This window comes from Mus caroli, unplaced genomic scaffold (assembly GCF_978045245.1).
Source record: "Mus caroli unplaced genomic scaffold, Mus_caroli_1 scaffold_18, whole genome shotgun sequence".
Lineage (NCBI taxonomy): Eukaryota > Metazoa > Chordata > Mammalia > Rodentia > Muridae > Mus > Mus caroli.
This window is the reverse complement of record NW_028227273.1, coordinates 80,480,917-80,494,780: the sequence shown is the minus strand read 5'-3', so window position 1 is coordinate 80,494,780 and position 13,864 is coordinate 80,480,917. Positions and strand designations below refer to the sequence as shown.

Here is a 13,864-nt window from a genome sequence, read left to right as displayed (position 1 = left end):
GAGAGAAGATTAAAGGCTTTTTTCAGGGCCATTGCTGGTTTGATTATGAAGATTCTGTGGTTCTTGTTAGCTGGGGCTGAAGAATAAGCTGTGATTAACAAGATACCAGAACTGGTAAAGCAAAAACTTTGTATCACTGGGACTATTGATGCTGATTAGCTGAAGCTAAGCAATTAGTGTTGATTAAGATGAGACCAGCATCACTGGGGTGACCTCTTCTGGGAAGTGTTTTCTATGAGCACAGAGGCTGTGTTCCAGAGATACCCAAGATTGTACCTTTTGCTGCAGCTGGACTTGGTAATGTATAAGAATCATTCGGGTGGTACTGGTTTTGAAAGCATGAAAGTGTCATGAAGAACAGCTGAGGCTTGGCACTGTGAGAGCTCACAGGAGGCCATTGGAGAAGGTATAGCCTCAGCTGTAATTGATGGCTCAGGACGGAAGGGGTCATGCAAAGGATTTGAGGCTTGGCACCATGAAGAGAGCCTATGAGAGGCTATTGGGGAAGCCTAGTTGGAGTGGAACACCCCAGTGCATTGGAGATGTCCGTAACATGGGATGATCACTAAGAACAACAGCCGAAGTGGAGTGGATCAACCTGAGCTTAGAGTGCTACAGAGGGCAGAGCTGGAGAAGTGATGCCAGCCCTTAGGAGGAGTACAAAACATCAACTGGAATCCCAGACAGTGAAACAAGTAGCTGTAACATTGAAATTGCCTTGAAGACACAAAGATGTTAAAGATGCCAGAGCCATGGGATACATGCTGAGGAAAGCTGCTAACAGGGAGTGGAACAAGCCCAGGAGAAAGCAGTTTGTTGCAGTCAACAATAATGAAAAAGGATTGGAGATCTGAAGACCTATTTGACATCAGCCATGGATATGCAGAGTTTGGAATTTGCCCAGCTGGTTCCCTGTCTTTCTCTGGGGATTACAGTTAAGTGATTAGATGAATCTCAGAAGAGACCTTGAACTTTGGACTTTTAACATTGTTGAGACTGCTATAGACTATGAAGACTATATAAGTTGGACTAAACGTATTTTGCATTATGCTATGTTTAAGTATGCCCACCCCCCCCCCATAGACTCATGTGTTTGAACAAGTCTATGGGGGCCAGGTAGTGGAATGTGCTGGCTTGTATATTAATGGAACAGGGAGTGGCACCATTGGGAAGTGTGACCTTGGAATAGGTGTGACCTGGTTGGAGTAGGTGTGTCACTGTGGGTGTGGGCATAAGATCCTCAGCCTAGTTCCCAGCCTTTGGATGAAGACATAGAACTCTCAGCTCAGCTCTGCCTGTACAATGCCTGCCTGGTTACTGCCATGCTCCCACCTTGATGATAATGGACTGAACCTCTCTGAACCTGTAAGCCATCCCCAATTAAATGTTGTTTTCTACAAGTCTTGCCTTGGTCATGGTGTCTGTTCTCAGCAGTAAAACCCTAACTAAGACCAGTGCCAAATGACACTTGCCTACAGAAGAATGGACATGCTTCATGGGTCACTCTTGTGAAACCTGGACAGCTGAGGTCAGGTAGAACCATAGTGTCTTTCTATACAGATGAAAACCGACACACCTTCCATACTAGTATTTCTCAGTTGTCTCAGCCCTTTGCTTAGCTGCTTTACTTGTAGTGACTGATGAGAGTACACTGGATGATGCTTCTGATCACAGGGGATTCCAGAAGCCAGAAATGACTTAAGCTCCCCGTGGAGGTTTGAAAATGCTTGGCTCAGGGAATGGCACTATTTGGAGATGTAGCCTTGTTGGAGTATGTGTGGCCTTAATGGAGGAAGTGTATCACTGTGGGTGTGACCTATAAGATCCTTGTGGTAGCTGCCTGAAAGCCAGTTTTCTCCTAGCAGCCTTCAGATGAAGATGAAGAACTCTTAGCTCCTCCTGCACCATGTCTGCCTGGAACCTGCAAGCTCCCACTTTGATGACAATGAACTAATCCTCTGAACCTATAAGCCAGAACCAATTAAATGTCTTTATAAGAGTCGTTTTGGTTGTGGTATCCATTCACAGCAGTAAAACCCGAACTAAGTCACTCCCTATCACAGATTAGATGGTTAGATGAGTGAGGTCTAGCCCATCAAGCTCTTTTTAGAGCATTAAAACACTTCTAGTTCAAAGTTCCAAAGTCTTCCATGTTGCTCAAAACAAAACCCACATAAGCACAACCTGGTATGATCAAGTGTCACACTAAGAGTCCACTCCATTGCATCAACTTCTGCATTAGTTACCTTTGTATCTTTGGACAGAAATGCCATGAGCAGGGCAAACTATAAAACAATGAAGCTAGTGGGACTCATGGTCTAGAGGTCACCTGTAACCAGAGGTTAAATTCAATATCTACAAGGCATGGTAGAAGGAGAAGGAAGCTGAGGGCTCACATCTAGACTCAAATTACAAAGCAGAGTGCACTGGGGGTGGTACAAATATCTAAAACCTCAAACCCCAGCCCCAGTGACATTCTTCAGCAAGGCACGCCTCCTACATCTACCCAAACATAGTCACCTACTGAGAACTGAGTACTCAAATGTCCAAGACCATGGAGTAGAGCTTATTCAAAATGACATAGGAATTCAGAAATTCACATCAGTAGCAGAGAGAACCTTCAATGTGTGTCAATAGGTGTTGCTGAAAAGCCAGCAAGCTGCTCTCCATCGAATTTCAAATAAGATGTGGATTAGGTAAAAAAGGTAAACAGGCATCTCCAGGGCAAGAAAGCTTTGAACCTCTTTATAACTACAAGGTAACTCCAGATATGCTGGTCAAAAAAATCACAAGAGGACCCAACCCAAATTCAAACCCTTCAGGCTTCAGGGTAAAAATACCACAAGAGCCAATAGGGACAAGGCCATTAATCCAACACTCACTCAGCAGATGAGATTATACCTAGTCATAACTCATAGTCCTACTTGTTAAACAGCTTATATTCTGCAGTTACCTCTTCAACACAATCCTAAATGCTACAATCAAAACAAATAGTATCTTATTTTTTCAGCATGACTTGAAAACACTAAATACCTCAGAAGGTGGTGAGTGGAATCTGGCAGGACTTAGGGAAGTCAGCTAAGTGAGTACAAATAACAAAACAACAAAACCCAACTTCTCAACAAGCTAGCAGCAACCTACCTGATGTCAGTGGAAAGATCCTGAGGGTTGATCAGAAGTCTGCAGACTTGAAGGACTGTTGCTCTAAAAGCTCACTTGAGGAATGAGAAGAGTAGCAACTGCAGAGTAATGTGTGGTGTGTGTGTGTGTGTGTGTGTGTGTGTGTGTGTGTGTGTGTGTGTGTGTATGTGTGTGTTGTTTGGTTACTTTTTTGGAGACAGACTCTTACCATTAAAGTTCTGGCTGTCCTGAAGACCATGTACACCAAGGATTTGGAAGATACAGAGAGATTCTTTCTCCAAGTGTTGGGATATATGGTGTGTAAACCATCTACAAGTGTCTTTAAATCTCTAACTGTGAAGATTTTTAAAGTCTCCTTTAGCTTGCTGTAGTGATGTTGGTTCTTGAGGCAATAAAGCAAGCACTGAGGACAGAAAAGAATATACTTTGAGGGTTGTCCAGATGGATCAGAATGGAAAGGAACACACTGATGATGTGAGTTTAGTTCCAAAGACACTGTGAATATTCAGAAACAGATATAGTCAAATTTTACCCTTTGTCATATTCAGTAAGGATATCAAATCATGGATTAAATTATTTTCAGTGTGGTTATCCTACACAATCCTAAGACTGATTCCTGTGAACCAGTCTTGTGGAACAGACAGTAATAAACAGCACATCAAAAAGCCTTCAGAGCAGGAAAGCACTGGCTGCCCTTGCAAAGGATCTGGGTGAGTAACCCAGCACCCAAAAGTCAACACCCAGACATCTCCAACGCCAGTTCTAGGGTACCTGACTCTCACGTGACCTTTCTGGGCATTGTGCACATACACACAGCACACATACACATGTAGGAAAACCAATCATACACACAAATAAAAATACATACATCTAAAACAAAAAATCCTTCAGAGCAGACAAACTGATTCATGCTACCCAAGTGGCCACACTGACACTTGTGACTTGAGACAGTGGCCACCTTTGCTCTTATGACTTGGGAGAGCACCTATATCAACTAACCCTCATGACAAGAGAGAGTAGACCTACTAATCCTTATGACCTAAGAGAATGGCCACACCAAAACAGGTGTCCTGAGAATTTAAATTAAATTCAAAACTGCAAATATTAGCACTCAGTGGTTTTCTCAAAAATTCATTTTGTGATGCCTTCAATAAATAAAAGCAAAATATAATCCCAACCTGACCCAACATAAATTCATTCCTGGAGACATTCTGACATGTACACCAACAGAGAAGTGATAGGGTTAGTACTGTAGCCTGGTACCAAACAATAAGCCTGCCCAATCTGAAGATATTCGTGGACAAAACAACTTCTTTCTTCTGGAACATTCACAATTGAACTAAGGCCATCTCATTCCACCTCTAAAGCTGCAGTGTGCCTCCTCCTCTCACAAGCACTCTTAATACATGATCACGTGACAGCAGCCACACCTTGTGAAATGAGGTTGTTCTCAGGGTGGCTGAGAAAGTCCACTTTCTTCTGCAAGAACAAAATGACTGAAGCTGGCTTATGCATGAAGAGGTTAGTTTGGGTCAGTTTTGATATAGAAAGCTCGGGTGACCTCAATGGTCAGCCTTTGTCATCGTCCTATGTGACATCTTAGTTGGATTGTGTGCAGAAAAGAAAGATTCCCATGGCAGGATGATAAGTGAGAGGTATTTGGGAACAGTTTGGCTCTTTTCATGGAAACCAGTTTTTGCTAGACAGGATCCATCTGTATATGACCCAATCATCCTGCAGTAGGCACCACCTCTTTGTGTGTATGTGTGTTTGTGTAGATGGTGTGTGTTGTATGGTTTGGGGTGATTGTGTTTGCATCTATGTATGTCTGTATGTGCTTGTGTGTGTGTGTGTTCCATGTGTGTAATTGTGTGTGTGCCTGTGTGGTATGGGCTGACATGTATTGTTGGTACAAATGTATGTGTGTGTGCATCTCTGTTGTGTGAGTGTTGTGTGTGTTTATTTGTGTTCCCTGTGTATTTGCATATGTGTAGTATGGTGTGTGTGTTCCATATATGTATGCAGGAGTTTGCTTATGTATGCATAAGTGTGTCATGACTGTATGTTCATGTGTGTGCTTTCCTATGTGCTTGTATGTATGAATATGCTTGTGTGTGTCATGAGAGTGTGTGCATGTATATGTGTTTGTGTGTATGTGTGTGCTTCTTTGTATCAGCATGAAGAGATGAAATGAAAAGATTAGATACTTTTTTCACTGCTCTCTCCCTTATGACCTCAAGTCAGGTCACTCACTGAAACACAATTCTGTCATCTCAGCTAGGCTGAGAATCTTGTAAGCTATAGGAATATGCTGATTTACCACTGTCCCTCAGTGTAGGATTACGGGCACACACAGTCACACTTGGTTGGTCCTAAGAGTTCAAACAGAAGTTTACAGCACAAGCTCCTTGGGGTATGTTCATAATCAAACCACAACAGTGACAGATCTTACCACCCTCAAGCATGCTATCTTGAAGGAGGATCCTTTCTTGATAAAAGCACTGGAGAATAGCAGACACAAGGACACTTGACATCCCTTTCCTCCTGAGATCTAGGAAGGAAGCCACACATAAGGCTAGTCTTCTCATTGAAGAGAGGTCAGTTTTGGGTTCTGTTTCTCCAAGTCTGCAGATGTCGCCAAAACCCTACCCAGTCATGTCTGACAAAGCCACATGGAAACCAATGTGTAACGGAATCCTAGTCTAGTGCATCTTTCTCCTTCACTCTATCCTTTTTTATAGAATGTACATTTGCTAGAGAAATCATATCCTTTGTGTAATGACACATCCCACATTGTTTAGATGTGGCTGATTGTTTCTTCCTCAGCATGCTTGCCTGGAGATATAACTGTATGCAGGTCCTCTGGTAGCAATAGGACATGAGCCGTGACAGCTCTAGCTCTCTGTATGGCACACATTCTCAAAGATGACACTGTCAGCCCCAGCTACATCCACAGAGGAATTCATCTCTTTTCCTGTATAGGATGGCACAGTAAGTGTCCACCCCACTGGGTGTGGTGGCCCACACCTTTAATCCCAGCACTCCTGAGTCAGAGGCAAGTGGATTTCTGAGTTGGAGGACAGCCAGGTCTGAAAAGTAAGTTCCAGGACAGCCAAGGCTATACAGAGAAACACTGTCTCGAGAAGAAAAAAAAAGTATCCACCACATTGGATGGGACAAAAATCAAAGGAAACCCTCCATCCTTTACATCCTTTGCAAATGAAGTAGCTGACTCAAAGCAAACACTCACATGTGGCTAGCTGGTCAATCAGTCTACAGGACAGAGCAAAACATTACTTCTGACAATCTCAGGTGTAGATTATCATTTTCTGGTTCCAGTTCAACTATCCTTTCTTCTTTAACCTACAACCAAGGATCCAAAAGGAAAAATCCATCAATGCAGCACCTACCTGCACATACTGAAATACCATGAATGAACAGAGTGCAAGAAGGGATAGGAACCCTCTCAGCAAGGAGAAGGTCAACTGTCAACTGTCAGGTTGCTCACTCTCCTTCACATACTACAGAGACAAGACAAGCTGGCCTTAGCAAGGACTGGTGTGCTATACACCCACATCCCATGGCTCTAAGCCCCTGTCAGCATCAGCCCCAAGGACTACAAGGGGTGCAAGTCTTACAATACAGATTCTTTATTCTTTGTTCAGTAAGATGTCAGTCAGCCTAGCTGGGAAGCAGAGAGTTTTTAGAGAGGTCCATAGAAACAGGACAGCTCTAAAAAATCAAAAACAGACCCATACAAAGCCAGGTGTGTGTTTGTATGTGTGTGTGCATGTATGTGTGCCCTTGAGTGTGTATAGATGCTCATAAGACATCAGTAGTCTTGGAAGTTCAAGGAGAGAAAGGATTTTATATGAAGATGAGATAGTGGGGAATGGAGGTTGGATGTAGGAAGGAAGATAGAGCATGGTGGGATTTTATGAGCCAAAGAAGTGAACTGTATATTTAAATCCCATAGACAACTGGGACAGGAACAGTGATCCTGCTGGTGGCTCAGGGTTCCAGCTGTGGATTCAGGGAATTCAGATATTGTGCTGAAATACAATGTCAGACTAAAGATTCAACATCCCACTGGTGCTCCTGTCTCTTCAGACAAGAAATTAAGTCCCTCCTTCTAGGGATCCCATCATTCTCTCCTGCAGTAGATTCTGCCTTTCCTTTTTTGGGTCTTGTCATTCCTGCAGGAGATTCAGACCCTCTTGAAGGGAATTCTGTCTCCAGATAGGGATGCAGATCCTCCTTCTAGGGAATTAACTCTCCTAATATTCACACAGAGAATCTCTTATCACCTGGAGACAGCATTTTTCTGCACTTCTAAACTCTGACTGGTAATGGTAACCCAATACCTAGGAATTATAAAGTGTTAATTGCTAAATTCCTTCAGTTCAATTATGAAAATCTCTGTAGTATTTTTATAAAATTTACTTCATTCCTACATTTCAAACAATAACAGCAACTCTAATTATAAGTGTAGTATGAGTTTGAACAAATTTAGTTCAAAGTATTTTTTATTTTGTTTTAGAGATTGTGGTCTACATGGAACTTTCTCCCTACTTTTACTTTTGTTTATTACTAGGAGACAAAAAATGCTTTCTTTTGAGGAATCCAGGGAGGGCAAGAGGCGCATGGGCCCTGGAGCTCAGGAGATGTGGGCAACCTGGCTTGGCCCTAGGTCACCGCAGGAGTCCCCGGCTGAGGCGGCCACTGTGGCAGGCAGGCGTTGAGGGCGTGGTGGCTCCAGGTGGTGAAGGTCTGTCCACCCCAGGCCACACTCATGGACAGCCCCCCCTCCGGCCTCTCCCCTCGAGCGCACAGTATCTGGCAGGCATCCTAGAACTTTACAGAGAAGATGCTCCGAGACACCCTGAAATCTTGGAATGACTGCCAGTCAGACCTCTGTAGCAGCGACCAGGAGGAGGAGAGGAGATGGTCTTCGGTGAAAACAAGGACGAACTGGAAGAGATGATGGACCTAAGTGACCTGCCCACATCACTTTTTGCTTGCAGTGTCCACGAAGCAGTGTTTGAGGTCCAAGAGCAAAAGGAGAGGTTTGAGGCCCTGTTTTCCCTCTACGATGACCAGGTCACATTTCAGTTGTTCAAGAGCTTTCGCAGAGTAAGGATCAACTTCAGCAAGCCCGAGGCTGCGGCAAGAGAGCGGATAGAGCTCCACGAGAGTGAGTTCCACGGCTGGAAGCTGAAGCTTTACTTCGCACAGGGGAGAAATACGAACTGCACGAGGGAACCGAGTCCACCCCCAGTGTGGTGGTGCACGTCTGTGAGAGCGAGAAACTGAAGAGGAAGAAGACACAAAAAATCCAAAACAGAAAATCACGCAGAAGCAGCGCCCGGAAGCTCCCACGGCGGCACTGAGTGGGCGGCTGGACTTTGCACTCTGAGCAGCTGTGGTACCTGACGCACCTGCCCTTCCCACTACTACAGCAGCGCCTGTCTAGGAGCACAGCCCAGGGATGCTGCTGCATCCATCAGGCAGTTGGGCCAGCCTCCCCAGGCCAGAACGTGGGGTGAAATAGCAGATTCGGCCAGCTGTTTGAAATTCTGAACAGTATTCTCAATGGCACTTTAAGTGACAAGGTTAGCCCTGACCATGTGGCACTTGTCTCCTCTCCCAGAAATATTAGTTCCCTTGAACCTGTAGAGCATTGGGTACCACAGGACAGAACTAGAGTCACCCAGTGCATGCCATTGTTACAGATTTAAAAATTAGTCTTACGATTTCAGTACTTTGGTGTGGGTATTTTTGTACAGGTGTGGCAGTGTCTTAACTAATATATCGAGCAAAGGCTGAGTGTTGTTCAATAGACATGACTTTTTGTTGTTGTGGTTGCATGAGAAGAAACCTGAGATCCAAAATCATTTGTAGAAGTCATTTCTCTCAAGTATTTTTTCACTAGTTTTGAGGATGAAAGGCCAAATGACTAAGATTGTGAGATCCAGATATAGTGGGCAGATGTGCTCTTGGCTCTCCTGTCTGTCTGTCTGATTGTCTGTCCTGCCTCTCTTGGCAGTCAGTGACAGTGATGTACAGGACTCTGCTCCCAGCTCAGCCCTTCCCAGCCTAGGCTCTGCTGGAGGAACCCAGCCTTTGCTAGTGGGATGTGTCACCGGCAAGCTTGGCTGAGGACTACAGAGTTGGAGCCTGTGCAGCACCTCTTCAGTTACTCTCTTGACCCTCCTAATGCTGGCCTGCTACTGCTTGAGGTTTCCTGTGCTGTGCGTGTAATCATGGACGTTAGTCGGTCTTAACTTTAGAAGATAATGATAAGACTTTGTGAAGACCGCTTTAAATTGGGAGAGCCAGTTTGCTTTTGTTTTCTTCAAAGACAGGGTTTCACTTTGTAGCTCCTGGACCTCAAGTCCTCTGTGATCCTCCTGCCTCAGCTTCCCAAGTGCTGGAATTAGAGGGGTGAGCACCATGCATTTCAAAGTTTTCCATTCAATTATTTCAGCTGTTCAGAAAGAAAAATCACCTGTCCTTTCCCCCATGGATTAGGGAGAGTAATTATTCTTTTGGGGGTGTTGAGTTTGGTTGTTTGTGTGTTTGTTTGTTTGGTTGGTTGGTTTTGAGATAAGGTTTCACACTGTAGCACATGCTAGCCTGTGACTCATTATGTAGCCCAAGCTGGCCTTGAGGCCCAGACCACTCGCTTTCCTCAGGCTCTCGAGTGTTTGGATTGCAGGCATGGGCTTGTTGTAGTTCATGCTTCCCCCTTTAACAAACATTTCCACCTTTGCTTGCAGTTGGTCCTCAGGTAGAATTGCTTCTTACACTTGAAGATGTGTTGTTGGGGCCTCCATAGGTCACTCAGCATCACTGGTCCCTTGCAGGCTTTCCTGCCTTTGAGTGCTGGGCTACAGGTACATCAGCTGCTCCACTCATCTGACTGTTCTTGCACAGCAAGTATTCAGAGCTGGCTGGCCTAAGTGAAGGGGCTGGGCATAGAACAGAGAGGAACATAGCTGCAACTGCAAAGAAAAGAACGTAGAGAAATGAAGCCATGAGAGCCGTGTACTTTGGATGACATGTTAGGGCTGAGTCCTTTTGTGGTAGGATTGATTTCATGAGCATGCATGCATGAACTCACAGGCAAACACATGCACACAGGTGCATTGTCTGTCCTTAAAACAGGGTCTCATGTAGTCCAGGTTGACCTCAAACTTGCTGTGTCCCAAGGATGACCCTGAACTCCTGCTCCTCCTGCCTCTGTCTCATAAGTGTTAGGACTGAGGGTGTGTGCCACCATAGTGACAAGAACAGGAGAGTGTCCCTTGCCTTCAGGTCCTGTCAAATGCTGAATTCTGCATTTGCCATTGGGAACCCTCTGTGCAGATTCAGTTGCAGATTAGGATTCCAACCGCAAAGGTTTTTAGATCCAAGTCATCTGTCAGATAAAGTGAGTTTTGTTTTGAGGTGACAGCTCAGTGTGGCCCAGGTTGGTCTCAAACACCAGGCCTCAGTGGGTCTTCCCACTTGACTGGATGCAGGCACACACCGCTGTAATCCTGAGACTTTGGAGGCAATGCAGTAGATCAAGAGTTCAAGGTCATCCTTGGCTTACAGTGCTTTGCAGTGCTGAGCTCAGCAGTTTGCTTCATTTGATTGTAAGGTAGAACCTAGCTGCCAGCAAGTGTGTTCTCAACAGTTGGGGAGTTTGTGTGTTCCCCGTTATACAGTACCTGTTCTCTCTAATTTTCTAAGTGATCATAACCCAGTTTTAAAATTTGTCTTGGCTTTCATTTTCTACCCATCAATTAAAGAACATCTTTTTTTTTTTTTTTTTTTTTAAGTCAAGAAGTTCAAATCTGCGTACTTGATGTTACCTTGGCCACTGGCAGTTGTGTTGCCACCTTATCTGGGTTCCGTGGATAGTCACATTCATGCTACCTGTTAGAATTTACATGTTAGAATGTAAACAGTAGTGAGAGCAGAGCCAGGCACAAAGGATGCATGGAGTTAACGATTCTCTATAGAACGTGTCTCTCTCCCACGGAACGTGTCCGTCTCCCACGGCTTAGAGAATCAAGTTCTATTCCAGACTAATGGTGGGCCTGGGCTTTATATTTTTATGTAAACTATTTTTAGACTCGAGGATTTGGTTTTCAGAGGAAAGCTTTCCGCATAATTAAACATGGAAGTGTCCTGGATTCTTTGATGCCTTGGGTTCACACCTACTTGTTTGCCTTCTTTTCTATGGAGCCCGAGACCTCACCTATCAGGTGAACTCAGTCACCTTCCACCTCCCTCTGCATTCCCTAATACATCTGTCTTCAAGGAAACCGTTGTCTGGGTGTGGTGGCCCTGGCCTGTAATCTCAGCCTGTAGGAGACTAAGGCAGGAGGATTGAGAGAACAAGGCTAGCCTGGGCTACATGAGTCAAACCGTCTCAGAGTAAGGTTTTTCCTTTTTCTTGGTGTGACAGTACAGAGCAACTGGGAAAATATTTACTTCTAGCCAAGAAGTCTGTATTCTGGACTCATTCTACACAAACTTAAGTACACAGAGAGAGTACGATGTATGAACCTTGAGCAACCACATGACAAATGACTGTTGGGGTTTCAAACTCCCCTCAGAGTGTGACCTCCAGAAAAGCCATCCCTCTCAGAGTGCCACTGTTTCCCTCAGTCTTGAGTAGAGTGCAGTTCATAGTTAGGATTACCATGTATTCAGCACAGTGACATATGCTGTTCTCTCAGCACTTGGGAGGCAGAGGTACCAGGGCTTGGCAAGCTTAAGGCCAGCCTGGGCCATGTACCAAGACCCTGTCTAAAAACAAGGGGATTCCTGGGTGTACAGGTATCCCAGTGACAGATAACAGCGACTGTGCATCTTTGTCCATGGCTGGGAACATGCCATATTCCCCATGGTTTCTGGTCAAGGCTAGAAGTGATCCCAGGTATGGTCAGCATGCAGACACTACCTACTCAATCGGGTTAGCGCTTTCTCTTGGAAACCTGCAGTTCTTAAAGTGGGTCCTGAGACCCTTGCAGGTCCCACGTGGCCTGGCCGGATGTGCGTTTATGACACAAGGGGGATTTCACTGTAGTATGCTCGCTGCACATGTGGAAACTGGTCAGTGAGCCTCGTCCGTGTGTCCTGTGATTTCAGTATCGTTGATCTGATGGGCCATAGTTCATTATCAGCTTCAACTGTCCTGTATCCTGAGGCTTTCAAACATTCCTTGTCCTGTAAGGAGGTGACAGAGGCAGACTGTGACCTGGAAGACACTTGTGGTTACCTGTAACAAACGTTGATATTGAAACTAATAAAGAGTTGTTGTTTTTTTAAGTACAAAAAATGTTTCTTTCTGTTGACAGAGCACGTATTCATTGGACTTGTTTCACCCACTATTTGTTGCAAAGCTTTTAGCAGATTCTTTAGGGTATTTTCTATTTATAATATGGTTCCAACTACAAGTAAAATGCATTGCTCTTTCTTTCTGATGCGATGACATGGATTCAGTTTTCTTCTCCAACTGACTGGACTATACAATTAGAACAATGCTGCACAGCAGTGCCAGAAAGACCTGGACTGCAAGCATTTCCAAAGTCTGGTCCAATTAGAATGGAGCATGGTGAGAAAGTTCAACCAGGTTTCCTCTGAACCTAGAAGTCTTTCTTCAGTGCCTTAGATTGGCCATGGTATAACCCAATTCATATGGGAAATATTAACTCCTATTCTCTCAGCAGGTGACACATGAAGACAGAGCCTTTAAGGCGATCAATTCAATGAAGTCTTAAGGGTGGGTTCTCTTGTAATGCCACTGGTGTCCTTCTGAAGGGAACCCTGGAGACACAGACACTTGAAGGATACACAGAGAGCCCACAGAACACCATGGGGAAACAAAAATTTACAGAACAAGGAAAACGGAATACTACCTAGATTAAGGGAAACAATTGGGGGCTCCGATTATATGCTGTGGGATACGATCGTGGGCTAAATTTTAGAATTTGCCTAAAGATTGAGAGTCCTCCTCCCAGGCCGGTGGGCCCTAACCTAGTTCTGCCTAATCCTCCCCCAAAACCACTAGCTCCCCCACCTCTGCCAGTCCCATTACTTCCCACTCAAGTCTCTGTCTATAGTGGTGTAACCCCTTATCAGGAGACCACCACACCTCTTCTTTTGAGAACAGGAGATCGTATGCTCACTGTGCTAGACAGGGCCTTCAGTGCGCTAAACCACACCAACCCAAATGTGACCCACTCATGTTGGCTCTGTTTTGCCTCTAGTCCTCCCTATGAAAAAGGCATAGCCCAGGTACGGTCTTACAATCAGACCTCAGATCATTCAGCCTGTTCCTGGGGACATAGACATAAGTTGACCCTCTCCGCAGTTTCTGGAGAGGGCCTCTGCCTAGGTAAGGTCCCCCAGGGACATAGATCCCTCTGTAACCAGACCATCTCCACACTGTCCATGGATAAAGATCTATACTTAGCTCCCCCCTCTGATACTGTATGGGCCTCTAATACTGGGCTCACTCCTTGTATTTCTACTTCTATCTTTAATGCCTCCAGAGATTTCTGTGTCTTAGTCCAGCTAGTGCCCTGGGTTATTTATCATGAGGACAGTTATTTTCTTGATGAGTTTGACCACCAGACTCGGTACAGAAGAGAGCCGGTCACCATGACATTGGCGGTCCTATTAGGTATAGGGGCTGCTGCTGGGGTAGGTACAGGCTCAGCAGCCC

At 44.9% G+C, this 13,864-nt stretch overlaps 1 protein-coding gene and 1 pseudogene across 1 annotated transcript in view; one reads left to right on the top strand and one right to left on the bottom strand.

The window, feature by feature from the left end:
* Kif25 (kinesin family member 25) overlaps window positions 1-13,864 on the bottom strand; it is a gene marked incomplete at its 5' end in the record, with an annotated part of 73,331 nt that overhangs the window by 1,535 nt on the left and 57,932 nt on the right. Inside the window, 1 exon segment of the mRNA XM_085832678.1 lies at window positions 1,817-1,826. Within this exon segment, the coding sequence (XP_085688804.1) occupies window positions 1,817-1,826 (10 nt within the window).
* LOC147000530 (calcipressin-3 pseudogene) lies at window positions 7,951-8,557 on the top strand (annotated as a pseudogene).